This window comes from Sminthopsis crassicaudata, chromosome 2 (assembly GCF_048593235.1).
Source record: "Sminthopsis crassicaudata isolate SCR6 chromosome 2, ASM4859323v1, whole genome shotgun sequence".
Lineage (NCBI taxonomy): Eukaryota > Metazoa > Chordata > Mammalia > Dasyuromorphia > Dasyuridae > Sminthopsis > Sminthopsis crassicaudata.
Window position 1 is genome coordinate 39167851 of NC_133618.1, and position 27410 is coordinate 39195260.

At 54.3% G+C, this 27410-nt stretch overlaps 3 protein-coding genes across 21 annotated transcripts in view; 2 read left to right on the forward strand and 1 right to left on the reverse strand.

Annotated features, from left to right (window-relative positions):
* NDRG4 (NDRG family member 4) overlaps positions 1 to 13204 on the forward strand; it is a 69014-nt gene extending 55810 nt beyond the window's left edge. For 5 of the 10 annotated variants that reach the window (XM_074285925.1, XM_074285921.1, XM_074285916.1 and 2 more), the window contains 8 exons: positions 1210 to 1313; positions 5257 to 5313; positions 5410 to 5461; positions 6527 to 6574; positions 7008 to 7043; positions 7212 to 7263; positions 8847 to 8885; positions 10262 to 13204. In XM_074285925.1, the coding sequence (XP_074142026.1) occupies positions 1210 to 1313; positions 5257 to 5313; positions 5410 to 5461; positions 6527 to 6574; positions 7008 to 7043; positions 7212 to 7263; positions 8847 to 8885; positions 10262 to 10416 (543 nt within the window). In that variant the 3' untranslated portion in view covers positions 10417 to 13204. The other 5 variants (XM_074285922.1, XM_074285917.1, XM_074285920.1 and 2 more) reach the window with 2 other exon arrangements.
* A 5419-nt stretch (positions 13205 to 18623) lies between these two features.
* On the forward strand, positions 18624 to 23217 carry SETD6 (SET domain containing 6, protein lysine methyltransferase). Of its 2 annotated transcripts, XM_074285914.1 has the most exons (9): positions 18803 to 18902; positions 19078 to 19164; positions 19451 to 19595; positions 19685 to 19826; positions 20552 to 20746; positions 21153 to 21267; positions 22189 to 22369; positions 22473 to 22615; positions 22749 to 23217. In XM_074285914.1, the coding sequence occupies exons 1-9, from the start codon at positions 18876 to 18878 to the stop codon at positions 23055 to 23057; spliced, it is 1344 nt and encodes a 447-aa protein (XP_074142015.1). In that variant the 5' UTR covers positions 18803 to 18875; the 3' UTR covers positions 23058 to 23217. The 2 variants fall into 2 exon arrangements, with proteins under 2 accessions (XP_074142016.1, XP_074142015.1); XM_074285915.1 differs by lacking the exon at positions 19685 to 19826 and having other exon boundaries at positions 18624 to 18902.
* A 613-nt stretch (positions 23218 to 23830) lies between these two features.
* The window catches only part of CNOT1 (CCR4-NOT transcription complex subunit 1), a 95037-nt gene continuing 91457 nt past the window's right edge, over positions 23831 to 27410 (reverse strand). For all 9 annotated transcript variants that reach the window (XM_074285912.1, XM_074285913.1, XM_074285908.1 and 6 more), the window contains 4 exons: positions 27044 to 27224; positions 26327 to 26459; positions 25811 to 25945; positions 23831 to 25479 (listed from right to left, as the gene is read on the reverse strand). In XM_074285912.1, the coding sequence (XP_074142013.1) occupies positions 25401 to 25479; positions 25811 to 25945; positions 26327 to 26459; positions 27044 to 27224 (528 nt within the window). In that variant the 3' untranslated portion in view covers positions 23831 to 25400. The remainder of the gene's footprint in view (positions 25480 to 25810; positions 25946 to 26326; positions 26460 to 27043; positions 27225 to 27410) is intronic.

Consider the following 27410-nt stretch of genomic DNA (forward strand, 5'->3'; position numbering starts at 1 on the left):
TGGGCCAGGCACTTTACAAATTAGGATCTTTCTTAATCCTCAAAACGACCCTGGGAATATCCCCATTTTACAGTGGGGGAAACTGAGGCATTCCAGACTGACTCCCCCAAAGTCTCACAGCTAGTAAGTGTCTGAAGCCGGACTTTAATCTCAAGGCCTTCCTGAGTCCAGGTCCATGGCTTCACCCAGCCTCCTGTTGACCGATATGTGTGAGTCTAGACCCCCGAGTTTTACCCTCATGTCTTCCTGGGGCCAAATGTCACCTCCTCCGCCCTCGCTAAGACCTACCCAAAGAGAAGGTAATGGGGAGGGGCTGTGAGCAATATCTGAGCCAAGTCATGAGGGCAAGCATTTATTAAGCACCTGCTGTGTGCCAGGCACTAGCTAAGTGCCGAGTATACCAAAAAGGACAAAGTAGACCTCCCTGCTCTTGGGGAACTCACAGGCTGACGGGGAGTAAGCCTGCAGACCAGCCCCTCCAAGCTGGCGAAAGATTATGGAGAAGAGAAGAGGCTTCTGGGAGAAAGTGGGACTTTAGCCAGGGAAGCAGAGGCAGAGCTCTCCAAAGTGCGCACCCAGTGGGGAATCCACCAAGGAGGAGCCTTAGAGCTCTGGCTTCAATGTAGCAGACACTCCTTGAGGACCTACTGTGTGCTGAGCCCCTACTCTGGATGTCCTGCTTGGACGGGGCTGGGGGGGGGGGGCAGGGTGAGGGATGGACAGGCCTAGGGAGCTGATTTTGTGGGAAGAATTCTCAAGTCTACTCGATTCCCTGAGATCTCCTTCCTGCTCCTCTCTTCCCTCCCTGAACTGAACCACCTTTCTAGGCACCTAAGTAGGGCCAGGAGACAGTTGGCGGAGGACCCGAGTTTTATTTTCTTTAAAACACGTTCTTATGGAAACATGTTTAAAGGAATTATTTAAATGTTTAACTTCTATTGAATTACTCGCTGTCCTGGGGTGGGGGAAGGGAAGGAGGGGGAAATTTTTGGAACCCAGTCTTACAAAAAAGAATGCTGAAAGCTCTCTTGCCTGTAGAATAAGCTATTGCCGAAAATTGTAAAACAAAAAAAAAAAAAGCCATTTCCAGAGGCCGGTGTTTTATGAACCCTGAGAACACACACACACACCTCCCGGGGCTGCTTTGGGGTCCTTGGGGGGGCCGGGGGCGCCCCCTCCAATCGCTCCTGTCCGTTTTCGGGGGGCCAGGAGGAGCTGGTGAACAACACAGAGTTGGTGCAGAGCTACCGGCAGCAGATCAGCAGCACGGTCAATCAGTTCAACCTTCAGCTCTTCTGGAACATGTACAACAGGTTTGCTGGGACTGGGACAGGGGCTGCCCTGGGGACCTTCTCCCCCTCCCCCCACCTCAGGGGCTCTGTCTCCGACTCCCCCCGGGGAGGGGCTGGGGTTGGGGCAGATCCCGCCCCACTGGGGCCACTGCCCCGACAGCCTGGAGCCGGATAGAAGGAGCCCCTGGGAGTCAGGTCTCCCCTAGGGAGGGCTGCCGGAGTACTTGCCCGGGCCGCGGGGCAGCCCCACACCCCAGCTTTCTCCTGCCCCGCGCGGCTGCTTTAGGGGCGAAGGGACCGGCTGGGCTGGGGGTCTTGGCGGAAGGATCGGGCCTGAGGGCTCCTTCGCAGTCTAAGCCACGGCAGCTCCCACCCCGCCTCCCCCAGAGGCAGGAGCACTAATGGGAAGAGCAGCGCAGGGAGCGGGTCAGACTGGGGGGGGGCGAGATAGTCAGCACAGAGCCCAGCGCATCCGAAACCGGTGGTGGCCAGCCCTGGGGACCCCCTAGCCCGCAGCCCCAGGAGCCCCCCTAGCCCGCAGCCTCGGAGGCCTCCCCTAGCCCGCAGCCCCGGAGACCCCCCCTAGCCCGCAGCTCCGGGAGCCCCCCTAGCCCGAAGCTCCGGGAGCTCCCCTAGCCCGCAGCCCCAGAAGCCTCCCCTAGCCCGCAGCCCCAGAGGCCTCCCCTAGCCCGCAGCCCCGGAGTCCTCTCCTAGCCCCCAGCCCCGGAGGCCTCCCCTAGCCCGCAGCCCCGGAGGCCTCCCCTAGCCCGCAGCCCCAGAGGCCTCCCCTAGCCCGAAGCCCCAGAGGCCTCCCCTAGCCCGCAGCCCCGGGAGCCCCCCTAGCCCGCAGCCTCGGAGGCCTCCCCTAGCCCGCAGCCCCGGAGGCCTCCCCTAGCCCGCAGCCCCGGAGGCCTCCCCTAGCCCGCAGCCCCAGAGGCCTCCCCTAGCCCGCAGCCCCCGGAGCTCCCCTAGCCTGCAGCCCCGGAGGCCTCCCCTAGCCCGCAGCCCCAGAGGCCTCCCCTAGCCCGCAGCCCCCGGAGCTCCCCTAGCCTGCAGCCCCGGAGGCCTCCCCTAGCCCGAAGCCCCAGAGGCCTCCCCTAGCCCGCAGCCCCGGAGACCCCCCCTAGCCCGCAGCTCCGGGAGCTCCCCTAGCCCGCAGCCCCGGAGGCCTCCCCTAGCCCGCAGCCCCAGAGGCCTCCCCTAGCCCGCAGCCCCAGAGGCCTCCCCTAGCCCGCAGCCCCGGAGACCCCCCCTAGCCCGCAGCCCCGGAGGCCTCCCCTAGCCCGCAGCCCCGGAGACCCCCCCTAGCCCGAAGCTCCGGGAGCTCCCCTAGCCCGCAGCCCCAGAGGCCTCCCCTAGCCCGCAGCCCCGGAGACCCCCCCTAGCCCGCAGCCCCGGAGGCCTCCCCTAGCCCGCAGCCCCGGAGACCCCCCCTAGCCCGCAGCCCCGGGAGCCCCCCTAGCCCGAAGCCCCAGAGGCCTCCCCTAGCCCGCAGCCCCGGAGACCCCCCCTAGCCCGCAGCCCCGGAGGCCTCCCCTAGCCCGCAGCCCCGGAGACCCCCCCTAGCCCGCAGCTCCGGGAGCTCCCCTAGCCTGCAGCCCCGGAGGCCTCCCCTAGCCCGAAGCCCCAGAGGCCTCCCCTAGCCCGCAGCCCCGGAGACCCCCCCTAGCCCGCAGCTCCGGGAGCTCCCCTAGCCCGCAGCCCCGGAGGCCTCCCCTAGCCCGCAGCCCCAGAGGCCTCCCCTAGCCCGCAGCCCCGGAGACCCCCCCTAGCCCGCAGCCCCAGAGGCCTCCCCTAGCCCGCAGCCCCGGAGACCCCCCCTAGCCCGAAGCTCCGGGAGCTCCCCTAGCCCGCAGCCCCGGAGGCCTCCCCTAGCCCGCAGCCCCAGAGGCCTCCCCTAGCCCGCAGCCCCGGAGTCCTCTCCTAGCCCCCAGCCCCGGAGGCCTCCCCTAGCCCGCAGCCCCGGAGGCCTCCCCTAGCCCGCAGCCCCAGAGGCCTCCCCTAGCCCGCAGCCCCGGGAGCCCCCCTAGCCCGCAGCCCCGGAGTCCTCTCCTAGCCCCCAGCCCCGGAGACCCCCCCTAGCCCGCAGCCCCGGAGGCCTCCCCTAGCCTGAAGCCCCAGAGGCCTCCCCTAGCCCGCAGCCCCGGGAGCCCCCCTAGCCTGAAGCCCCAGAGGCCTCCCCTAGCCCGCAGCCCCGGAGACCCCCCCAGCCCGCAGCCCCGGAGGCCTCCCCTAGCCCGCAGCCCCGGAGACCCCCCCTAGCCCGCAGCCCCGGAGGCCTCCCCTAGCCCGCAGCCCCGGAGGCCTCCCCTAGCCCGCAGCCCCGGAGACCCCCCCAGCCCGCAGCCCCGGAGGCCTCCCCTAGCCCGCAGCCCCGGAGACCCCCCCTAGCCCGCAGCCCCGGAGGCCTCCCCTAGCCCGCAGCCCCGGAGACCCCCCCTAGCCCGCAGCCCCGGAGGCCTCCCCTAGCCCGCAGCCCCGGAGACCCCCGTAGCCCGCAGCCCCGGAGGCCTCCCCTAGCCCGCAGCCCCAGAGACCCCCCCTAGCCCGCAGCCCCGGAGGCCTCCCCTAGCCCGAAGCCCCAGAGGCCTCCCCTAGCCCGCAGCCCCGGGAGCCCCCTAGCCCGCAGCCCCAGGAGCCCCCTAGCCCGAAGCTCCGGGAGCTCCCCTAGCCCGCAGCCCCGGGAGCCCCCATAGCCCGCAGCCCCGAGTCTTCTCCTAGCCCCCAGCCCCGAGGCCCCCCCCCTAGCCCGCAGCCCCGGGAGCCCCCCTAGCCCGCAGCCCCGGAGGCCTCCCCTAGCCCGCAGCCCCGGGAGCCCCCCTAGCCCGAAGCCCCGGGAGCCCCCCTAGCCCGCAGCCCCGGGAGCCCCCCTAGCCCGCAGCCCCAGAGGCCTTCCCTAGCCCGCAGCCCCGGAGGCCGCCCCCTAGCCCGCAGCCCCGGAGGCCCCCCCTAGCCTGCAGCCCCGGAGGCCCCCCTAGCCCGCAGCCCCGGAGGCCCCCCCTAGCCCGCAGCCCCAGAGGCCTCCCCTAGCCCGCAGCCCCGGAGGCCCCCCCTAGCCCGCAGCCCCAGAGGCCTCCCCTAGCCCGCAGCCCCAGAGGCCTCCCCTAGCCTGCAGCCCCGGAGGCCCCCCTAGCCCGCAGCCCCGGAGACCCCCCCTAGCCCGCAGCCCCAGAGGCCTCCCCTAGCCCGCAGCCCCGGAGGCCCCCCCCCTAGCCCGCAGCCCCAGAGGCCTCCCCTAGCCCCCAGCCCCTCCACCAGGCCTCTGCCAGGCTCCAGGAAGCTCCCGAGGCCCTTCCCTCGGGCCACTCAGTCAGGGACTCGCAGCCAGCGCCTCGGGCGTGCAGGTTTCAGGCCGGGCACTGGGACAGAGCCGGGAGGCCGGCTAGGAGGCTGAGCCTAAGGCTGAATCTAACAGGAACGAATGCACAGGCTCCCACTCGGGCTCATTCTGACATTGTAGCATGGGGAGAGGCGTGGGGGTGGCTAGTGCAGCAGCCCCAGGAGCTGGGCTGTCCTCAGGAGAAGCCCGGGCCGGGTCTGGAACCACGGCCAAGGCCCCGGGGCTGTCAGAGAAGAGCCGCCGGTCTCCAGCAGCCCCGACTGGGGCCGGGTCAAGCGTTTGAGTGCTAAGGGGGAAGGGGCTGGACTGTCCAGGAACAGTGGGTAGAAACGGCTTAGGACAAAACCGGCTAAGAGCCAGAGTCACCCCGGACAGAAGGAAGGCCTTGGGGATGGTTGGTTGACTCCCGGAGTGAAGGCGATGTCAGGGAGAGACTCTTGTTCGGGGCCCTGGGATAGTCCTTGAGGTTCCTTCGAACCTTCTAGCTCTGAGCCATCCCCCAGCGATGACGGCCGAGTGCTGGGCGGAGGGCCCTGGGGAGGTGGGCCAGGCTCGGAATGATCTCCATGTGGCCGCGGGGGCAAACCTCTCCCCGTCTCCCTCCGCCCCTTCTCCCCTTCCTAGCCGCAGAGACCTGGACATAAACCGGCCCGGGACGGTCCCCAACGCCAAGACCCTTCGGTGAGTATCCCTGTGCCCGCTCCCGCTCCCAGCCCCCGCCCCTTCCGGGTCCTCGAAGGCCCAACAATACTCTGCTTTGGTCCCTTCTTGTTTCAGCTGCCCAGTGATGCTTGTGGTCGGGGACAATGCGCCCGCAGAGGATGGGGTGGTGAGTACCCCACAAGGCCCCTCGGGAGAGGGACGGCCCTGGCCCAGAGCAGCCGGGCGGAGAGCCTGTGTCCCGGTGGGAGCACGCTGTTCACTGTGGGCTTCCCAGGCCAATGTGTCCTGAGAACGGGTGCTGGGCAGCTCGGGGACCCTGTGAGACCTGGATGCGTTTGGGAGAAGCTGGGAGAAGACCCAGCCCCATTTAGATGTTTTCTGTTTCCCCTGTAAATATTTCTGAGCCCTGCCCCACCTTCCCTGGCCCTTCCTTCTGCCCATCTCTCCCCCCTTAGAACCAAGCCCCCCTCTCCCCGCCCTGTGCCCCCCTCTGGCCCAGCCAGCAGCATCTGTCACCCTCTCAGCCTCAGGTGTGCCCAGGTACCTTGAGGCCCAGGGCACCTTGTGCAGTCCCTGCCCGGAGGCCCTTCCAGCACCTCCTTCCCTTGCTCCAACCTGGGGTCTCCCTCCTGCTCCCAGCTGGCTGTGCCCTGATCCCAGCGTGTTAGCCGAGGCTGGTTCTGAGAGCGTAGAGCTTAGCACTGTCAGAGGGTCCTCCACAGCTTGAAGAGCCCCTCTCCCGGCAGCCTGCTGGGCCATGTTGCCCCCTCCCCACCTGCGGTTCAGTGGGTAGAACGCCATACCCTGAGGACAGAGATACGGTTCAGCTGCTGACTCTGCCATTTTCTTTCCTCTTCTGAAAAACGGAGCCTTCCCCAACTTCTTTCAGAGGCGTCTGGAAGAGAAAAGTGTCTAGAAACTTTCCGGCTGGTATTCCTCCGCAGGAGGAAGTCCCCCAGGCTAACCCGCCTGGGGATGGCCAGAGCACCCGAGTCCAGACCCAAAAACCCCTCCCCAGGGTGACCCGGCGAGACACTTGCCCTCCTTCTGTTTACCTGTTTCCCCATCCCTGCCTCACGGAAGGAAAGCAGGCTGCAAACCTTGCCCGGGTGCTGGCTACCATAGTCATCACTCAGTGAGGAGGTCCAGAGAGAGTCTGCTTGGGGCTGACCCTGGGGCACGGGGGTCTCATCTGGCTTTCTAAAGCCTGAAGCTCTTGTGCTTCCCCCAGGTCGAGTGTAACTCCAAGCTGGACCCAACCAATACCACGTTCCTGAAGGTAAGGCTCCCGTGGTCCCACTACACATACGGGAACCTCACCCGGAGGGTCTGGTTAGGTCTCAGCCCTAAGCACAGAACCCGAAGACCTGGAGGCCATCCCCAAGCCCCCATGTGCTGTACACGAGCTCATGTGTGAAAAGCTTGGGCTCAGAGGAACTTGGAGGCAGGAAGTTCTGGGTTCAGATTCAGCCACATGGGCCCTCACCTCTCTTCCAGCCCATCCGTAAAAGGGGGTGACCAGTCGTGGAAGCCTACAGCCGGCTCCCCCTGAATAAGAGGGATTCCTAACATTTGTACCACTTACCAATGAGACAGTATACAAAGGGCTTTTACATGTCCCAATACTGGGTAAATTCCACCATTCTTGCCCTGGAGGGGCAAAGGGAGGGAGGAGAGCAGGAGGCCTGACCTTGTGCCGCTTCCCTCCGCAGATGGCCGACTCTGGTGGACTTCCCCAGGTCACACAGGTGAGTTCCTCTCCCGGGGCAGCAGCCAGTGCAGGGTGTGAGTGCTGGTCCTGCCCACGTGGCCAGGAGCCCCTCCTTTGTGGGAGGCTCAGGTGGGGACCCCAGTAGAAGGGTCCTCTGCTCCACTCCCATCTGCTGACCGATGCCTTTCTCTCTCCCTCTCCACAGCCAGGGAAACTGACTGAAGCCTTCAAGTACTTCCTTCAGGGCATGGGCTACAGTAAGTGCCGGCTCAGGACCGCTCTGCTGGTCAGGCTGCAGTGGGGCCGGGGTGGGCCAGAGGCACATCGGAGGACAGGAGTCCGTGCTGAGGGCCGACGTGCCGATCTGTGCCGTGAGCAGAGCCAGGCGAGGTCTCTCTGTAGGCGGCTCCCCCTTGCAGGGATGTCCAAGCCCCTGGGCCGTCCCAGCCGCTCGCTGACGGACTCGCCTGGGCTGGAAGGACCCGTCAGGACTCCTAGAAGGTGCTCATACGTAGGGGACCACAGCCCCGTTTCATTGCCCAGCGAGGTGTATAGGCTTTGAAGGGTGAGACCCCCTTAGGGGGTGTGCATCCCATGGTCTGGAGTAGAGGGGGAAAAGGGGAACCTCTGCTTTTGGTACACGGGGTCGTGGACAACTGGGGACCGCGGGGTCCCAAGCTCCTGGAAACGATGGTGATGTTGGCAGCCTGGGGGATTGTCGCCTGCTCTTCTGCAGCATGTACAGTCCCAAGTTGCCCCTTCTGTCCTGGGGGAGGGACCAGGGCGGATGGGCAGGATTTGGGTAAGACAGTCCCCATGCGCTGAGCCCCAGGTCTGGGCCCGTGACATTTTCTGGGTGCCCAGCTGCAGACGGGCTGGCTCACACCCTGAAAGCCAGGTCCTGGTCCCCAAACCCAGGGCGCTGTTCAGGAAGCAGAGGAACCATTAGGCCCTTGACTCATATCTGGTTTGTTGCCAAGGGGACAGGGCCGGACGTGACGGGAAAGGCAGTGGAATGTTGGCTCTCGTGCCCACTGGAGAAATGGTCCTGGCAGGGGTTTGGCTTATCCAGAAGGCCAGATTGGAAGGCAGCGGTCCCCCGCCTACCTCCTCTGCCTCCCTATCCCCTTCTCACCCTAGAAGGTAGGGAAGAAGCATGGCGGCCCTGGCCAGCGCACTCCCTGTGCCAGGCAGTTTTTCTCCTCCCACATCTCCCCCCTCCTCCTGGGGGCCCTCCTGCATTCTCCCCCCAGCACTTCTCCAGGGTGCTCAGCCCTCAGGCCAGCCATAGCCTCCCAGACATCTGCCCAAACACCTTCACTCAGGAGAAAAACCGGGATGGTGTGCAGCTTTCTCAGAGACGAGCCAGAAAGCAGATGGAAGTCAGTAATGAGCACGGGGAGGGCCCTGAGAACCCGGGTGCCTGAGTTCCCACCCGGCCAGTCGACTTGGCTGTTTCGCACAAAAAGCAAACAGCAGAGGTCAGGAAAGGAGGAGCCCGGCCTCCAGCCCCCGAGGGCTCACGCAGCAGAGGATGGGCCAGGAGGGCTGGGGAGGACGGACCCACCACGTCCCTGCCCTGGTCTGCGTGGGATAGGCTTTCACCGGGCTCTGTGGCCCGAGCCCTCCCAGTTGGCAGCACTGCCCAAGCGGTCTCCTGGCCTGCGGGGGCTGCCGGGGCTTAGGGGGAAGCCCGCTCTCCCCTCGCGGCTGCCTCTCTCTGTGTCTCAGCCGTGATGTTGACCCCCCCCTGTCCTGGGGAGACAAAGTTCTTCAACCCGTGTTTTTCACCACCCCCCCCCCCCCGCCCCTTCTCTTGCTCTCTTATCTTCTCTCTTAGTTGCGTACTTGAAGGACCGAAGGCTGAGTGGAGGCGCAGGTATCCCCTTCACGTTTGTCACCTGTCCTCGCCCCCACCTACTTGCTGCATGGACCCCCTCTCCCCCATTCCCTTTATATATGCATCACAGCGGGAAGTCATATCCGCTCTGGTTGGGGTCCCCGGCTGCTTTGTAGCTCGCTGCCCACCCGCCCCAAGGAGTGACCTCTGACGCCAGCAATCGGGAAAGCCCCAGCTCGGTCGCTCGACCTCCCGCTTCTTGAATATTTGGGGTTCTAGAGCCCTGAGGAGAACCCCAAAGCAGGGAGCGTGGTCAGGGAAGGCAGGAGGGGCTGCCCCGGGTGGGCATGGAGGACCCAGCCTGGAAGATGTCTAAGCAGCAGGTGTCCCAGGAGAGGTGAGCTACGAGCTCGTTGGGGCTCCCTGGGCCTCTGAGCTCGGGATGCCTTAGCCGTCAGTGCAGTGCGAACAGCCCAGAGCTCAGAGTCCCCCTTTGGGGCTTTTGAAGGGGTTGGGAAAGGTCCCTCCCACTCTGCACCCTCCCGGTGAGCCAACAGTTCTTGGAGGGTCCGAGAAAGCGCCCCTCCCCTCCTCGTCTAGACAACGTTCTAGATCCCGCACAGCCTAGTGGGGGTCTGGGACCACCTGGCACATTGGGACTCATCAATGCATGGCTAGACTGTCCCTGATCCCCCACTCTGAACTTCTTCCCCCAATTTTCCCCCTCCACCTTTGTCTACCCCCAGAAGTCACCCTTAAGGGGCATCGAGATCAATGCTGAGGTGAGCCCTTGTGTGAGCTGGCCATGCTGTGCCCAGGCACTGTGCCCCTCGGCTACCATCAGCTTGGCAGTGCCCCCTGGCCCTTACCGCATGCTTCCAGCCAAGAGTGAGCGAGCTGATCACGTGGTCGTCGAAGGGGCCCGCGGCCAGGAGAAGGGCCGGGTTCCTCAGACAGCTGGATGGAGCAGGAACGGCGCTGCTGGCTGCTTTGCTTGTGTGTGCGCCCACCCGTGTCCTCCCACCCACTGGTCTCCCGGCTCCTGCCTACCAGCTCTAATGCGTGTTTTTCTTTCTCTCTCTGTTTCTCCTTCCCTCTCTTTCTTTCTCCTTTTCCTTCTCACCCTACTCTGCCCTTTCCCCCCTTTTCTCCTTCCCTCTCCCTCCCTTTTTCTCCCTCTCCCCTTACCCTGTCCTTTCTCCTCCTCTCCTCTTTCTCTTGTGTCCCTCTCATTCTCTCTGTGTGTCTGTTTCTGTCTCGGTTCTTTTTCTCTCTCTGTCTCTTCCTTCCTCCCCTGTCCTTTTCCCCCCTTTCCTCTCCTACTCCCTTTCCCTCTCCCCCTTTTCTCCCTCTCTCCCCTTTCTCCCTCTCCCTCCCCGTCCCTCCCCCTGCCTCTCTCCTCCCGTTTTCCACAGTGCCATCAGCCAGCATGACCCGGCTGGCCCGCTCCCGCACTGCCTCTCTCACCAGTGCCAGCTCCGTGGATGGCTCCCGCCCCCGGGCCTGCACCCACTCGGAGAGCAGCGAGGCTCTGGGCCAGATCAACCACACCATGGAGGTGTCCTGCTGAGGCCCCGTTGTCTCCCCGGAGCTGCCTCCCAGACCCCACGTCATCATCGAATCACCATCCAACTGCCGTCTGATCACCTGCCCACACGTCCTTGGTTTTACTTTGGGGAGGGAGGGGAGTGGGCTTAAATTCTTTTGTTTTATTTTGTTTTGTAAAGGGGGAGAAAGAGCAAAGATAAATATCCCAAGAAGGAGGAGAACCACCTTAAAAAAACTCAGCCCGACAGAATCTCCAAAGCATTTGGAGCAGTGACCCTTAGTTGTCACCTTTTGGCCTTTCCTCCCTTCCTTCCCCCTGTGCTTCAGCTGTGAAGATTTGGGCCCTCGGCCACTTCCCCCAGACCACAAATGATCCCCCCACCCCCTGCTGAAGAAGTCCCACACGAAATTGGGGAACTTGAATGTTCTCAGGTTCCTTTCTAATGGTTCCCTCCCAGATCTGCTTGGGCCATTGGCTCCAGAACCCAAGGAAACCTCCCGTGGCACAGGTTTGCTGAGCTTTGTAAGGATCCGTTTCCCTGGTTCTGGTCTCGCATCAGGGTCGGTAGACATGGGAGAAAGCAAAATCACTTCCTTTTGCCTCTTTGTTCCCTTCCCTCTGACCCCCAAAGCCTGGATCTTTTCTCAAAGAGGAAGTGAGACTGCTAAGCTATGGTTTCCATCACAGGGAAGTGCTAGGGGGTCTCCAGGGTGCTGAGCAGAAGAGAGGAGATCTTGCCCTGGTTGGGAAAGATCTGGCCCAAAGAGCCTAGATCAGGAGCAGGGGACTCTGGGAGGAAATGTCTGCAAAGAGCCTGGGAGCCTTTACATCCCTCCCACGCCACTGTTGGATATAGAGATTGATATATTTTTAAGTCTTGTTGCATAGATGACAATCAGTAATACCAACCAAAAGTTTAAATTGCATCTCCCCTGACCCTTTGCACCCTGGGCTCTAGGAGGCTAAGGGTGCCATTGGATGGATGGCCCGGGACCCCATCCCCAGAGGCTGCTTGGCTGTTGGGCCACACTGGGGACTTGGTACCTGTGCTAACGGGCCAGTAGTTTTTGACTTGGATGGTTGGACAGATGGGTCCAGGAGAGGACCTGGGAGTTTCACTTCTGCCCCAAAAGGGAATTGGGGCCCCTAATCAGAAAAAAAGTCTGGAAAGAGAGTGGGGGCTTTAGGCCTGGGGGGGAGTGCTTCTAATCAATGATTGCTTGGAGGAGGAGGAGGAGGAGGAGGAGGAAGAGGAAGAGGAAGTGGCCCGGAGCAGCCCTACCTGCAGAGACCAAGCAGGTCCTCTACCCTGGGGGGAGGGACTAGCTCTCCCTCCCCTTCCCCTAGTTTTCTTTTGGGCTCGATTGGTGCTGTTGCATTAAATCGGTATGTTTGATTCCCCTCCATTCTGGTGGGAGAACATAGTTCATTCCCACGTAAACTCCTTTGTTGAAATGGGCTTAAGGTTTTATGTAGGGGGTGTAATGTCAAAGAACATTGAGCCCTGAAAGGCTGATTTTGCCTAGGACAGAGCTTGGTTAGGGAAAGAAAGAGTCTTAAGGGGAGGATTTCAAAGGAACAGTCTTGGGGATCATCTTTGGGCCAGGTGGCCCCTAAGGGACCTTCAGTCTTGGCAGTAGCTAGCACACAGTTTTTGTGATCCAGAAGGCGGCTCTTCCCTGGGCTCCCCAGAGATTGAGAAGGCAGTGATTGACCCAGATCCCATGGGGGTGCAGTATGGAAGCCAGGATCGGTGTTCGGGAAAGAGACCCTCCTTGTCTTAAACCAAGTGGATCGTCCTGAAGGTTGTCGTCCTGTAGAAAGGCTTCAGGAAGGATGGACTGGCCAGAAGCAGTTTGTATGAGAGGAGTCATTTTTCTAGGTCTAGATCTGGCTGGAGATAGAACTACGCTGTCTCTGGCTGGCCCGAGCTCCTGAGGTCATGATTCCACATCTTATCCCCAAGTCCTAGAGTTGGTCCAGGGGGATGGCTTGTATCGTGGAAACAAGAACAGCAAAGGTGTGGTTTCTGAACCACATAGGGAAAGGGGGAGATGGCCATGGGCAGATTTTCTCCCAGCACCCGGCCTGAGGTCCCCCTTAGCAGGAGGGAAATAGAAATGAGCTCATTTTATTGGCATCCTAAGGAAATGATGCTGACAGTCCAGCAAGCCATTGAGGTGAGAGGTAAAAATGCAAAGGCCTTGGGTTCCCTGGGGTCTCCCCTAGTTTTAGGAGAGCCAAGGTTTTTGTGCATTGCAAAGCATACCCAGTTCCACTTGACACACAATCTGGTTTAAATAATGCTAAGCCATGTTCATGATCATCCCAGAAATGACCAAAACACCCAGCTCTCTTCTCCCATGTGCTTCCTTTGAACATTAAATGTGAATGTTTGACAAGCTGGTAGGAATAATCCTTTTTATTGTAGATAGTGCTGCAACTTTTCTTGGGTTTTTGGTGTGTTCTTTAAGATGAGATATCTATAAATATCTATACATATTATATATATACACATATATATATCGGGTCTCTCTGTGTGGCTTTCTGTTGGACGTGGTCTGATTATCTGTTGGTTTGCTTTCCCTCCCCCCTTTGGTTGAGATAAAATTTAATGGACTCCCTACTTCTCTGTACCAGGTGAAAAACCTATTCTCGTGCATCTTGGCAGCCGATGCAAATGTTGGCATGGATGCCATGAGACTTTGAGATGACCACAAATGTAAAATGAATACAAACTCTTGTTGTAGAAAGAATTAACCGTGTTAAAAAAAAAAAACAAAACCTTAATAAACTAAGAAGAATGTGAGTGAGTGTGATTGTGCCTGCTTGCCTCAGAGCGGTGTTCCTTTTGGACTCTGCAGCACCGTGATGGACCAGCTCTCCTTGGGCTGTCCCGGGGACGGTCTGCATTTGTGCTGAAAGAGAGGTTCAAACTGGTGCCAGTGTGGTAGCTCCTCTGCCAAGGCTGACTTGCTCTCCAGGTCCAGTGAGTGCCCAGCTCTAGCAGCAGAACCCATCAGCCTCTCTCCTCGCCACATTCCCAAACTCTCCAGGTGACCGGACCTGAAGGCCCAAAATGTTTTGAGATGCCCACATAACCCCAACTCACTGTCTCTCTGTCCCTGTCTCAGTGTTCCTCTCTCTCTCTTTGCTCCCCCCTCCTCTGTCTGTCTCTGCTTCTCACATACACAGTATTAAAAATCCTGTTCCTCTTGCACACATTAGCCTACATCACAATATACTCCCATGATACCCAGGAGCCGGCTTCTGATCCTGCCTACTCCATCAATTCTCAGTAACAGGAAAATGTCTGTTAGCTTTGCTGTAGCCCAGGTAGCCCTCTTCAGTTTGTCTCTATCTCCAGCAGTTGGGATAGTCCCTGACAACATAGTAGGTGCCTAATTTTACCAATTGATTCAGAGTTGTCTGTCACCCCTGCCAATGGGCAGCCAAGCACCGAGGTGCTTCTCAGAGGACCCCTTCTCCAGGATTAGGTGGCTTTGAGAAGACTGATACTTCTGGAACTTATGGGACCCCTCCTCGGGCCCAGACTAGAAAGGATTACAGAATTGGCTAGGAGCCCGTGGTAATTTATCTCCTGATCCTCAAGACAATCTCCTTCCTTTCTCAATAAGAGTCTGTCCCCAGTTCCTCTTGGAGACTCAGACACTCCCTCAGACCCTCAGCTTCCAGATCCTCAGTGTGCACGGTTCTCACGACCACCTCAGCCCCACACACAGCGGCTTGCATCCTTGATTCACAAACTCTGAATAATCTGCTGCCATTGCAACTCCCCCTTTGTGGTCAGGTGCTCTCCAAGCCCTGGATGCTTCAGGCCATTCGCCCTGCACTGGCTGTACTCTTCCCACCCTGCCAACAATCTTGCTGAACCTAACCATACATATAAAATGACACTAGCATTGCTCTTGCTCCTCCTGTTTACGAGTTGCTGAGTTTCAGTGACATAATCACAGAAACAGCTCACATTTATATGGCATGTAGGGTTTGTAAAGTACTTTACAAAAAATTCTGCACAAACACTGTAAGATAGGTGTTTTTTACTCTCTCATTCTGCAGATGACTCACCATTGTGATTTGTTATCCCCACTCACAGGGAAGTGGGTAGTGCACCAGTTCTGGTGTCAGGCAGACCTGAGTTCCAATCCAGACTCAGTAGCTGTGTGACCCTGAGTAAGATACTAAAAACCTCTAATCTTCAAATCCCTCCCAGTCACCCTGGTGCCAATGTGTTTCTGCTTTCCTAAGAAACAAGCAGAGAGGATGGAAACAAGCCCAGTGGATAAGAGTACTGGGCCTAGAGTCAAATGGAATCTTGCCTCATGCAAAAGTGGTATGAGCCTAGGTGAACTGTTGCTTCAGTTTTCCTCATCTATAAAATGGGGATAACTGTAATATTCTTCCTAAAAATGTAATCTTCTCTTGTTGGGGTTTTCTTGGGGTCTCTGGAGGTAGTCTTAGTTTCAGTGCAGTAATCACCTCAAATGCAGCCAGATTATATTAAAGTCCAAATCCTTTATTGTCTCTTTCCAAGTCTTGTCTCCTTTCCTTCAGCCTGGTTAGCTTTCTTAGAGGCCTTCTTTACTCTTGGTTCTGAGAGCTTGAGCTCTGGCTTCTGAATCTCCCTGACTGAATCCTGGCTTCTGAATCTCCCAGACTGAATCCTAGTTCAGGCTCATATTCACTTATATTCACTCTTAAAGGTGTGAATTTTGTAGAACTATAGTAAGTACTAAGTACATGAACTAGAGAACTGTTAAATACCATGCTAAATAATCATTGTCTCTATCAGTTCCACTGACTGAGCACCTTGTTTCAATCCTTTTGTTTCAAGTTCAGAGTTCTGGCCCATAACAAGTAACATTGCACCAACCTCCCGGTGATTGTAAGGGCCAAATGAGATACCATGTAAAAGTGCTTTTCAAAGCTTCAAGTTAAATAGTTAATTTATAAAGGCAAGGATGGATGGAGGGCCTAGGGAGTTAGGAAAAATGTGGCAGAGGGAAAGACATGGAAGGACATGAAATTAAGATTATCGAGGGGATGTTGAGCTGAAGATACTGGAGTCCAGGAGAGAAGATAAAACTCTTCCATCTAGTGAACTACAGCAGCGGGTGGTGTTCCCTCATTTCAGTGCTGTCTCATTCTGCATAATCCCATGTGGGATCATTTAAGAGATGAGGAAACTAAGACAGTGAAGTGACATGCCCAAGATCATACAGCTAGTGAGTGTTTGAGGCCAAATCTGAATCTATGTGAATACATATAAAATAACACAATAATATCCAACATTATTTTTTTATATATAGGGTATGTTCAGAGAAGACTAGTACCTCTGGTGTGAAGGCTGCTTTCCACCTTTGGTGTCCACCTGATCTACCTCTTACCTGTGGCTCCAAGAAGCTGTAATATGCACAACAGCCACACCCTGATAAACCATTTCTGCAAAAGGGCTAAACCAGGTTGAGGGTAACCCAAGGGTCTCAAATCCTATGGTGAGTTGGGGGAAGAGTCTACCCCAGGCAGGTAAAGACTCCCCTGGTAGAATGGGTGGATGAGAATAATTTGTTCCAATGGTCATGAAGGCAGGGGAAGCAGATGTTGTGGAGTGCTTGGAACTTGGTCAGACATGGAAGTCATCAAGGTCATCCCTCGCGTCTCGAGCCATCACCAATCTGTTTTGCCACTGGACAATGGTGGTTCCAGACTTCGTGCAGCTCTGCCTCACTTAAACCCAATTTACACGTGAACCAGAAGACATTACCATACCATTTTGCCATTTCTACCTATTTCAAAGTCTTATAAGGTGATGGGCAAGTGAAGATGCAGCAGGTGTGGATAACTGGGAGCTGTAGTCACAGCCCTGAACACAGGCAGCCCAGGCCACAGCCTCATTTTCTCACTGGAAGCAGGATTTGGCAGCTCCATGTATGAGAAAGGGGCTAGAAAAGATGCCCTAAAAAGTGTTTAGCAAACCCTGGCCTGATTACCATAGCAGGCAGGGATCCCACTCTGCAGTTGAGATGCTAAAAAATACATAACTGCTTCTGAAAAGCTGATTCCTCTCATCATTGGTTCATGAATTGTGCATACACTTATAGATCACACAAAATCCAGGACACCTGGAGAGAACTTAACAGATATTGAATCCAAAGAGCATCCCCAAGTGAAACAAGGCTGGCAAATGAAGGCTTACTTCATGAAGTAGGAACTGGATATATATTTCCTGAAGTGGCCACAGTGAAAGAGAGCACTGTGAAGCTAGTGTAGGTTTTGCAAGCAAAACTAATCTAGCAAACAAGCTTGTATACCTTCTAAAAGGAGTGAATGAGGCTCACGACAATGCAACTGGACCTTGCAAATTGCCATCATCATCAGAACCTATGTTCCCACCTGATGACAAACCCTGATGATGTCAAAGAAAAAATTTATGAAGACCTGGAGACTCTTATCAGTGTGCCAGTTTTATCATTCTGGGTGACTTTAATGATGGAGTAAACTCAGACTACCAGACATAGCAAGGAGTCCTCGGGAGGAATGGAGTTGGAAACAGCATCAGCAATGGTCATATACTATTGAAGACTTGTGCAGCTCATGATATTCTCATCATCAACCCTGTATTCCATTTCTCTAAACGCAGTAAAACCTCATGGATGCACCCTTGCAGCAAACATTGGCACTTATGTGATTATAAGGAGAAGAGACAGGCAGGATGTGAGAGTGAGCAAGGCAATGTGCAGGGCAGAGTGCTGGAGTGATCACAGACTGAGCCTCTCCCAGCTGAATATTCCCATTCAACAAAAGTGGCAGCCCAAAGACAAAAAAGGCCACTACTGTAAGTAGATGAGTTTGCTTCTCTGAGAGGTAACAGTTTGTTGCCAACTTGGAGGGTAAGTTGAACCAAAACGCCCTTGGCAACAATGGAGCAGAAAAGGAGCGGGCAGCTTTCAGAGATTTAGTGTGCATTGGCTCATCTGGGTCAGAACATAAACATCAAGACTGGTTGACGAAAACGATGGGGAAATTCAGAAGCTGTTAAATGGAAAATGAGAACTCCACTGGGTGGATCTGCAGGATCGTTCATCCATCTCTAGGAAGACAGCATTCAATTCCACCAAAAGTACAGTCCAGACTTAGAGAGATGCAGGATTCTTGGCAGTGAAAAGGCAGATGCAATTCAGTTTTATGCTGATGTCAACAATCCAAAGTATGCACTGAAGGCTACTTAGGGGCCAAAGGCCTATGGTGCATCCCAACTACTCAGTGCTGATGATTAGTCCTAAGGACATGATCTTGGACAGATGGATTGATCACTTCCGTTTTGTTCTCAACAGACTGTCATCCATCGATGCTGAAACTATTGACTGTTTGCCTCAAGCTGAAATCACTCAACTAGCTGAAGTTCCAACTGAACGGAGGTTTCCAATGCCCTCGGCTACTTCCATGTGGTAAAGCCCTGGGTACCCTTCTATTCCAGCTGAGATTTACAAGGTGAGAGGTCAAGTGCTCATACAAAAGCTGAAATTTCCCAGATCATATGGCAAGAGGAAGTTGTGGCCCATGAGTTCAAGGATCCTCCCCTGACCATCTTCATAAGGCTCAGGGGAATGATGGTCCTGGGACAATTCCGGGGAGTGGGAGGGCTCTCAGTCACTGCTAGCTCCTCCTATGAAGGCCACCCCTCACCTAGAAAGCGGTCATCTCCTTGAGAGAACTGGACTGGCCGTGCAATGAGAGAAAGGACCGCAGACGTTTACAAGGACCATTTGTGCCCGACTTCCGGAGGAGCCCTCGGGGCTCGCAGTGGTCTGATCTGCCACAGACTCACATAATGACGTCATTTGGGTTCTCTTCAGGAAAGGACACAATAATGTAGCAATGACATATAACACAACATTGCAGGATGTAACAATATGTAATATATAACACAATTTTTAACATAATATTTAACGCAGCGCAATGTCATATAACAATAATTTATAACAATTTTATATATATAACAATATATGTAATACAGCAGATGTTATAACGCAATATAATGCATCACACAATTATACAGAGAGAATATTATTATATGTGGGGGGGGGGGCGCCGGGGGTCCCTGCAGAGACAGCGGGGGCGGGAAGACCCATCGCTCTCCGCAGATGCCGGACCACTGGAGACGCTTCCTCAGGCTCGTTCTCCTGGCCCAGGGCCTGAGCTGAGGTGGGCCCTACGGGGAGCCCCACGCCCCTCTGCCTCTCCACACCCCAAGCAGCCCTTTCACGCGGTCCCGCCCAGAGCAGACGCAGGCCTAGGCTAGGCGGGGCCGGGACAGGCCTGGCACCTGCGCGCATCCAGGTTTTGCTTTTGGCCCTCTCCGGCCCCCGTACCTGGGGCGGTCCGCGGGCCCTTTAAGATGGGGCTGGGCCCCGACAGGAAGCTCGGCGGAAGTGCGACGGCCACGCGCAGCCAAAACAATGGCGACGGCGGCGAAGCGCCCAAGGGTGAGGAATGGGGTGCTCGGTGTAGGGAGGGGCTGGGGAGGAGAGGACCCCGCCCTCTGGCGCTCGCGGAGCATCCCCTCCTCCACCGGCGAGGACGCAAGGCCAGAGCAGCTTGCGCTCAAGGCCTCCGTGCCCGGAGGAACTGAGTATTCCAGCCCTGCCGTTCTCTCGTTAGGCGGAAGGAACCTCCGGAGGCGGGGACAAGCCTCTCCTGGCCTTCCTAAACTGGTGTCGGGAGGTTGGACTGGAGCTGAGTCCCAAGGTAATCCCGAAGGGGGCGGGCTGGATATGCGGGTCTTCATTGGTAGCCTAACGAGGGGGCGGGGCCCAGGCACGCATGGCCATTGGAAGTCGCCGACGAAGGCGAGGTCTGACTAGCAGGGGACGGGGCCGTGGACGCACGAGGCTGGGGTCTCTGGGTAGACCATTGGTTGCTCAGGGTGGGGGCGGGCCCCGGACGCCGGTGGCTATTGGAAACTGGGGAAAGGGGCGGAGGGGCGAGGGGGCGGGGCTTCTAGTGCTCGGGTCCCAGCGTCTGGCGGCTTCAGGTTTCTGTGAGCCGGGAAGGCACGGTGTCTGGCTTTGGGATGGTAGCTCTGGAGGACGTCCAGCGCGGGGAGCTGCTCTTCGTGGTGCCTCGGGCTGTGCTCCTATCCCAGAAGACCACCTCTATCCGGGAGCTCCTGGAGAAAGGTAGGGAGCCCGGGGAGAGCTGGGGAGGCGTCCCCGAGGCGGGGCGGGGTCTCCGGGGCCCAGGGTGACCCAGTCCTGGTCTTGTGCAGAGCATGGGGCCCTGCAGAGCCAGTCGGGCTGGGTGCCCCTCCTTCTGGCCCTCCTCTACGAGTACCTGGCAGAGGACTCTCCCTGGAAGTGCTATTTCTCGCTCTGGCCGGACTTGGGCAGCCTGCGGCACCCCATGTTCTGGTGAGAGCTGGGGGCCGGGAGGGGGAGGGGAAGGGAGCGGGCAAGGAGGGGTTCCATTCACTCAACCCTTCCAGACCTCCCAGAGTGCAGAATCTGTTTCTTGGGTTTCCCCTTTCGTCCGTGGCTCTTCTGCTTTATCAGACTCCTTCCCCTCTCTTCTCTCCCCTCCTTTCCTCTTTACCTTCTTTCCCCGCCTCTACTCTTCTCACAATTGTATTTTTCTGATAAAAGTAACCGGACTATCTGGATGGGAAGTGACCAAACTCTTGGGAAAACTGATATTCTGAGTATTTTATAAACAATGAGAAGGAGGCTCCGGAGGAGGGGAGGAAGCGCCCGGGCCCTTAGGCGACTATTTCTCCGAGGCTTACCGTTAGTTCCTGTCAGCTCCCTGAGGGTTCTTGCCCGGGCTCTGGTTTCTTGTCCCACTGGGAGAGCGGCTGGTTGGCCGCTCTGGAGGCACAGGCCCATACCCTCTAATACTTGAAGCCATCTGAAGCCCTGAGAGGCTAAGTGACTTTCCTGAGTGCACACAGGCACTAAGTGGCAGAAACACCATTTGAACCCAAGTCCCCCACAACCCACTGGCTTTAAGTCTGGAAGCTCTTTCTAAACCTGGTCCTTAGTTTATATAATAGAGGCTTGACCCAGCGCCCTCCAGTGGCCTTTGGCTCAGTTCCTCAGGGCCTTGGTCTGAAGGGGTCACCTTGACATTCTGCCCCCAGGTCCGAGGAAGAACGGACACAGCTCCTACAGGGCACTGGTGTGCCTGAAGCTGTGGAAAGGGACCTAGCCAGCATCAGCTATGAGTATGGTACCATCGTCCTGCCATTCTTGGAGGCCCACCCGGATGTCTTTCCCCTCCAGGCCCAATCTTTGGAACTCTATCGCCAACTGGTGGCGATGGTCATGGCCTACAGGTGAGCTGCATCTGGGCGGTCCACATTTTGGGGATACAGGATTGGGTCGTAGAGGTCAGCGTTTAGCCTTTCATGCTCATTGGCCTCTATCCTAAGGCTTTTTATTTTTGGGTCTACAAATCTGCTTAAGGATTTGCTAACTATTTTAATCCAGTTCCTTTGTGATTGTATGGATTTTATACATTTACAAACATGATTCTGAGAAGAGGCAGACTTGACCAGACTGCCTAAGGCTTATGATCTTGTCTGGACCGAAGCCAAGGAACTGACCAGGGCCTATCTCCATAAGGCTTAGATCTGGTCTGTTCTGCCCCAGAGGTATTCATCCAGTGAAAGGACAGCAGTAGCTCATCTTTCTGTTTGCATCCTTTGTGGCAATTTTTCATGGCTTCTTTCTTTGTGACAGTTTTCAGGAGCCTCTTGAAGAGGAGGAAGAGGAGCCCAATCCCCCGATGATGGTACCAGCTGCTGATATCCTGAACCATGTGGCCAACCACAATGCCAATTTGGAATACTCCCCAGTAAGTGGGTACATTTTAGGCTAGATAGGCCAATTTAATGATTGCTCTTTTGCACATGGTGGGTTTTGCCTCCCAAATGCATGAGAACTGGTGTGATTATTAGTTTAACTCCTATATACTCATTTATGTAATCAGCCTAAACTTAGGCCCCAAGTCTGAATTTCTGACTTTCTTTGAAGCACAGATGACCCAAGAAATAGAACCACCTTTCTTTTTGGATCCTATCATTCCCAGGACTCATTTTCTTTCCAGCTCACCTGACTATCCCAGGTGAAATGCTGTATTTAGTTCTTGACAGATCCTGGGTCCTAGGGCTGGGCCCCATGGCTATTTCTTGCTCCAGTTTTACATGTGCTGGGGCACCCAAGGAACAACACAGTGCACACAGCACTGAACTTGGAACAAGACCCAATTTGTGGAATACTTAGCACAGTCCCTGACATAGTGGATACTATATAAATGTGAGCTATTGCTTCATAGTACCTTCCTTAGAAAATGTATAAATGGACTAGTTGCCTGGTGTCCTGCCATATTATAGGAACCATATTTCTCCTCTAGGGTCATTTATTGCTTGGCTTTTGTATTTCAACTTTTTCATTCAAATACCAAGAAGCTCCTTCCAGCATCAGCAAACAGCAACCAAAGCAAACTGAACTTCGACCCTAACACCATCATCTGCCTCCTCTCATTTCACAGATAGGGTGCAGCTTATCCAAAACTATATTTGGCAAGTAGTACCCAGACTTTGTAACTCATTTCTGTCCTTCCCCATTACTGTTTCCTGCTATCTGTCTTGGGAATAGGTGTTTTCCTTTAGATCAACAGAATTAACAGAGGGACAGAACTTGATCTGGCTCCCAGAAGAGGTAGGTGATTTGATATAGTAGATGTGGACTCTCAGCTGTCTGCTTCTTCCTGCAGGAATGTTTAAAAATGGTAGCTACCCAGCCAATCCCCAAAGGCCAAGAGATCTTTAACACCTATGGCCAGATGGCCAACTGGCAGCTGATCCACATGTATGGCTTTGCCGAACCATATCCCGGGAACACCAATGACTCAGCTGACATTCAGATGGCCACAGTGCGGGCAGCAGCCCTACAGGGTGTGTACTCCAAGGGAGCTGCTGACAGGGATTCCCCAAAACAAGTTCTGAAGGGAAGGAAAGGGATCTGAGAACATGCTTCCTCTACTTATGTTCTATGTAGGCACCACGACGGAGGCAGAGACGCGCCTGATGGGGGAGCGCTGGGATTTCTTGTGCCAACTGGAGATGGTAGGCGAGGAGGGTGCCTTTGTAATTGGCAGAGAAGAGGTGATTACTGAGGAGGAGCTGTTGGCTACACTCAAGGTAAAACCTGGAACTGGTCAAGCCTGCTCATTTTGAATCAGCTTTGCCTTCTAGTAATTTTAGAAATGTAAAAACCAAGTTCGGTTCTTAGATTGGAAGGAATTCTAATTAATTTTTTATACTCTGATTACAGGTGCTTTGCATGCCAGCTAAGGAATTCAGGCAACTTAAGAAACGAGACAGCTGGGAGGAAGATGGCGAGAACAGCTTAATTCTGACAAATAAGACTATCCCCAAACTTAAAGCTTCCTGGAAGGTGCTTCTCCGAAACAGCACCCTCCTGACCTTGCAGGCTTACGCCACAGACTTAAAAAGTGACGAAGATCTACTTCATGATAAGGAGGCTCGGGCCAAACTCAGCTGGAAGGAAGAGCAGGCCTTGCAGGTGCGCTATGGGCAGAAGAGGATCTTGCACCAGTTACTGGAACTGACCAGCTCCTAACCTCTGGCCTCCTCTTCTCTCCTCAAACCAGGGAAGCAGATGAGCAAAAAAATCGCTTCTCAGTCATTTGGATCTGCTAGGTCCAGTTTCCAAGCTCAGGACTTTTAGTGAACCTTTTTGTTGACTTTCTATTTGTGCTATATTAAATTGCTTAAGTTCATGTAATGACTGAAATTCTACTTGGGGGGAAGGAGGAAGGCAAAAGTGCTGCATTTCGAACACAGGAGAGAGAATAAGGAATTTCCATCGGGCTAGAGATCCTACTCCCTACCTTTACACAGCGGGTATGCAAAAAGTTTTTTGGAAGTGGCAGTGATTGTTCAGAATTCAAGCTTGACACAAGGGTTGCCTCTGCCTCCTTAAACCTAGTGCTTCCGGTGAGAAGCATTAGCAGTCTTAGATGTAAAGGCAGAAAGATTTAGGGGCATCCAGTCCAACCCCCTCCCTTGGTTTTATACATAATACAAATTAGGTCCAGCAAAGTGAAGTAGCTTGTCCAATGTCACATAAGCAGTGAAGGGTCAGCAGCAGAGCTGAATCCAGGTCCTCTGAATCCATGGCCATTTTCCCAAGTCGTTTCTACTTTCTCCCAATTCTAGACCATGGAATAATGAAATAGAAATCCATGGCCTGCTTTTCTCTTTTTAAAAATTAGCATGATTTGCAAGATTAAACTTTTAATTAAAGGTGCCCTACTGAGGCTTTCAGCTATTAGCTATTATAAAGGCAAAGGACCTCTTTAATGTTTAATATTTAGTTGGTAGCACAAATCAGCTTAGAAAAAGTTTATGTAGGGCCTAAGACTAGATTTCTCACCCCCTCCTCCCCCATGAATTCCTCCAGAGGGGTTGTTTGTTAGTGGGTGAAGATGTGCAGGCAACATTGAGGGCTAGGCAACTGGTCATTTCTAGATACCAATAGGTATAGCAGCCCTGTCTGCCTTCTACATAAAGCTGAGAATACCAAGGAACTTGGCCAAAGTCAAAGCCTTAAAAAAAAGTTCTACCCTTCCTAGAGACCATTTATCAACCTCTCTATTCAGTGTCACTATTTGTAATGACAAATAATGTATGCAGAGAGACACTTAACTTCTCAAATTCAAAATGGAATCAGGGTCCTATTCTAAAATATGCCCCGTCCTGTGCCTTGTGGCTATTCTGGGCAGGGACTGTGTGTTTTTAATCTTTGCCACAAGCACTGACCACTACTGAGAAAGCCACAGTGGACTAGAGTGCATGTCATGACTTTTAATGTATAACTACAGTATGCATATACATACAAGAAGTGGGAGAACTAAAGCCCAGGAACTATAAAGGCTACAAAATACAACACATGGACCAATACATTTACAAAACATTCAAAATCCTTACAAAATGGGCTGTATTGGTCCTTTGTTCTTTTTACAAACTTAGACTGTGTGGCCAATGGGGTGGGGTGGAGGTGGGGGGAGGGGCAGTTCATAGATTTGTTTCCCTTCCCCTTCCCATCCCCCATGATTTACAAGTGTCAGGAAGGAGAGGAGAAATGCTATAGACCTGGTCTGGCTTCTCTTGATAAAAAAGCTGACCCTGTCCCATAGGGCCCAAAGTATGTCTTCTCCAGTAGAACTTGAGAAGCTATTCCAACTATTATGTTCCCTGCTGTCAGCTTTAGGTGGAAAGGTGGGTGAGGGGGAAAGGGAGGCTTAAAAAAAAAAAAAAAAAAAAAAAAAAAAAAAGATAGGGGAGTGTGTGTGTGTTAAAAAACCGGACCTCAATCCCAAACCCTCCCTCCCACCCCCATTCCACAGTACCCCATATTCCAACACATCCACATTTTTTTTTTTAACAACTTAGTGATTTTAAAGGTCCCCTGTCCACATAAAGAAAAAATAAGTTACATAATATTAAACTGGCTTTTCAATATTCTTTGGGAGTCCGGGAATGTCAGGACAAGGAGATCTGCCCTAGACAAGTGCTTGGCATCAGCAGCTGCCCCTTTATTACAAGCTGAACAGGTGCCAGTTTATCCACCTGCCTTTAACACAATTTGCACAAACCCAAAAAGTCCAGACAAAGGTTTCGGTTCCATGTATTTACACTAGTTCAAAATGATATTCACAGCATCTTCTAAATTTTGGCCAGTCAAAAAAAAAAAAAAAAAAAAAAAAAAAAAAAAAAAGTGTTTAAACTTTGGAACGTGCCCACAAAGATGGGAGACTTCCCCAAGGCAAGGGTGGATACCCAAGAACCAAGGGGGCTGGAAAGGTCAGGAAGAGCCAAAAGGATTCTTCAGTCAGTTTGTGAAACTCGGTGGCATGGGGCCCTCCAAGCTGGCACGATTACAAGGCCAGAGGCAGCCCTTCTAACTGGCCCCGGTCCCTTCCATCACTTGCTGAGCCTGCTTCTGTCCCATGCAGCACTGTGCAACGGACTGGAACAACCTAAAGGAAGGTGAACAAGATATTAAAGAGGAGTTAGGTCCTTAAGGTAGTCAAGGGAACTCCTGAGAAGTCTTGGTGCAATCCCCTCAGCCCCAACAGGAATGTCACTTTGTACCACAGGGGTGTTGGTAGAAATCTCAATCCTGGTTTACTGACATCTGTGCTGCTTGAAAACATAATGTAATGTTGAGAACTTCCCAATGATGGCAAAGACACCCAACAGCTATTTCCCAACCAAGTCAAGCCCACCAGAGAAAGGGTGCCCTTCTTCTGCTCTATTCCTGAGCCTCTCCCTTTCCAGTTCAAAAATCACACCAACATAGAAACTCACTTTTCAATTTCTGGGGCACAGTGAACAAACTCGTGGTTCCAGAACTTAAATGCCGGATTTTTAATCAGCTCAATGAAGGTAATGAGAAGACCCCAAGGATGTGGCCTATTTACAATCAACCGTTCCAAGAGAACCCTGTAATAGAAGATGGGGGTAGTGGGGAGGGTGTTACAGAATCAAAAGAGAACAGTAGATTCCTTCAATTTTTCAGTTACTATTTCTACAACTTGGGACCATTTAAGATTTAATTTGCATTTTGTCCCAGCAAAGGACTAGGGTTAAGGGTGAGGGATGATGGTCTGAAACAGATTCTGAACCTATGCAACAGAACTGCCTGGCAGCCTGGTAAAGGCTATGGATCTCTCAAAATAAAATAAAATAAAAAGCTTTTTAAATAACTGGAAAAACCCGCTAAATTTCAGTTAAAAGGTTAATGATAATAAAGATGTCATTTTTCTCCCATCCTCTCTTCTTTGAATATCTTTGGAATGTTAGTCAAAATTGCAGGAGTTTCACCTGGTGATCTGTTCCTGGATAGCTTCAGTGTTGGCTTCTGCAAAAAGGTACAGCATGGTACAACTGAAGTAGTGAGTGTGGCTGTTTGGATACCGCAGCTGATTGGCAATTGCATTCAAGAAGAGGTACCGACCTGGAAATCACAACAACACTTAGAGATCTATGACCTACTTGGCCATTCAGGCAAGCTGGCACTGATTTTCTAATTTCACATCATAAAAACATTTCAAGGAAACCAGCTAAACTTTGAATCTATGGTAGGAAATGGTAAGGCCCCAGACTAATGAAAGCCTTGCTCTATGCTCTAGCTCCGACACTCACCAATCATGTGAGCACAGGTAAAATGACCTGCTATGGCTTCACAGAGAACTGTCTGTCCCATGAAGGTGCTCAAGAAATGTTCTTGTTCATGATAGCTAAGGCTACCTTTCTTTCCCACCTCCCTCCTGAATGGGCTGGAGAGAGATGGAGGCTCAGACACCTACAGGTTACACTACCTGCCCATGCTGTTGTCTTCTACAGTCAATAATGCTTGATGAAAGTAAATGATGAAAAGGAGAAACCTTCTGTGGGATACTTACGCATTCCCACACTGAGGCCCTCAGTTTTCTCTCTGACATACAAAAGCCATTTCCAGACTGCCTAAAGGTCACCATGACTAGAAGGGTAACTGACTAGTCTTTGTCCACCCATTCCCCCTTAGTTCCATTTACTTACCTTCTGTGTCTAGGTCCACAGCCAAGTTCTGGAAGATGTCCATGTGCGCCGAGTGAGTGATGGTGCTCATGGACGGCGTGCTGCCTTTGTTGTGGATGTGGGCAATGGCCTGAGTACCGACATAAAGCACCAGTGCGTTTATCAGCTGGATGTTGTAGCGATTGCCAGGTTCATTTGATACCTAGTGAGAAAAACCCAAGTTAAGCCTTCCCTACGGATTCTCACTGGGCTGCTTTACACCAAAATTTCTAAGCCTCTATTTCTGAAGTGTAGATAGAAGGGCTGTCTGATGAAAGCTCTATTCCTGAAAAACAGCCTTCATTCTCCAAGACCAAGCCACAACAGAGTGAAGGTGATGGTCACAGTG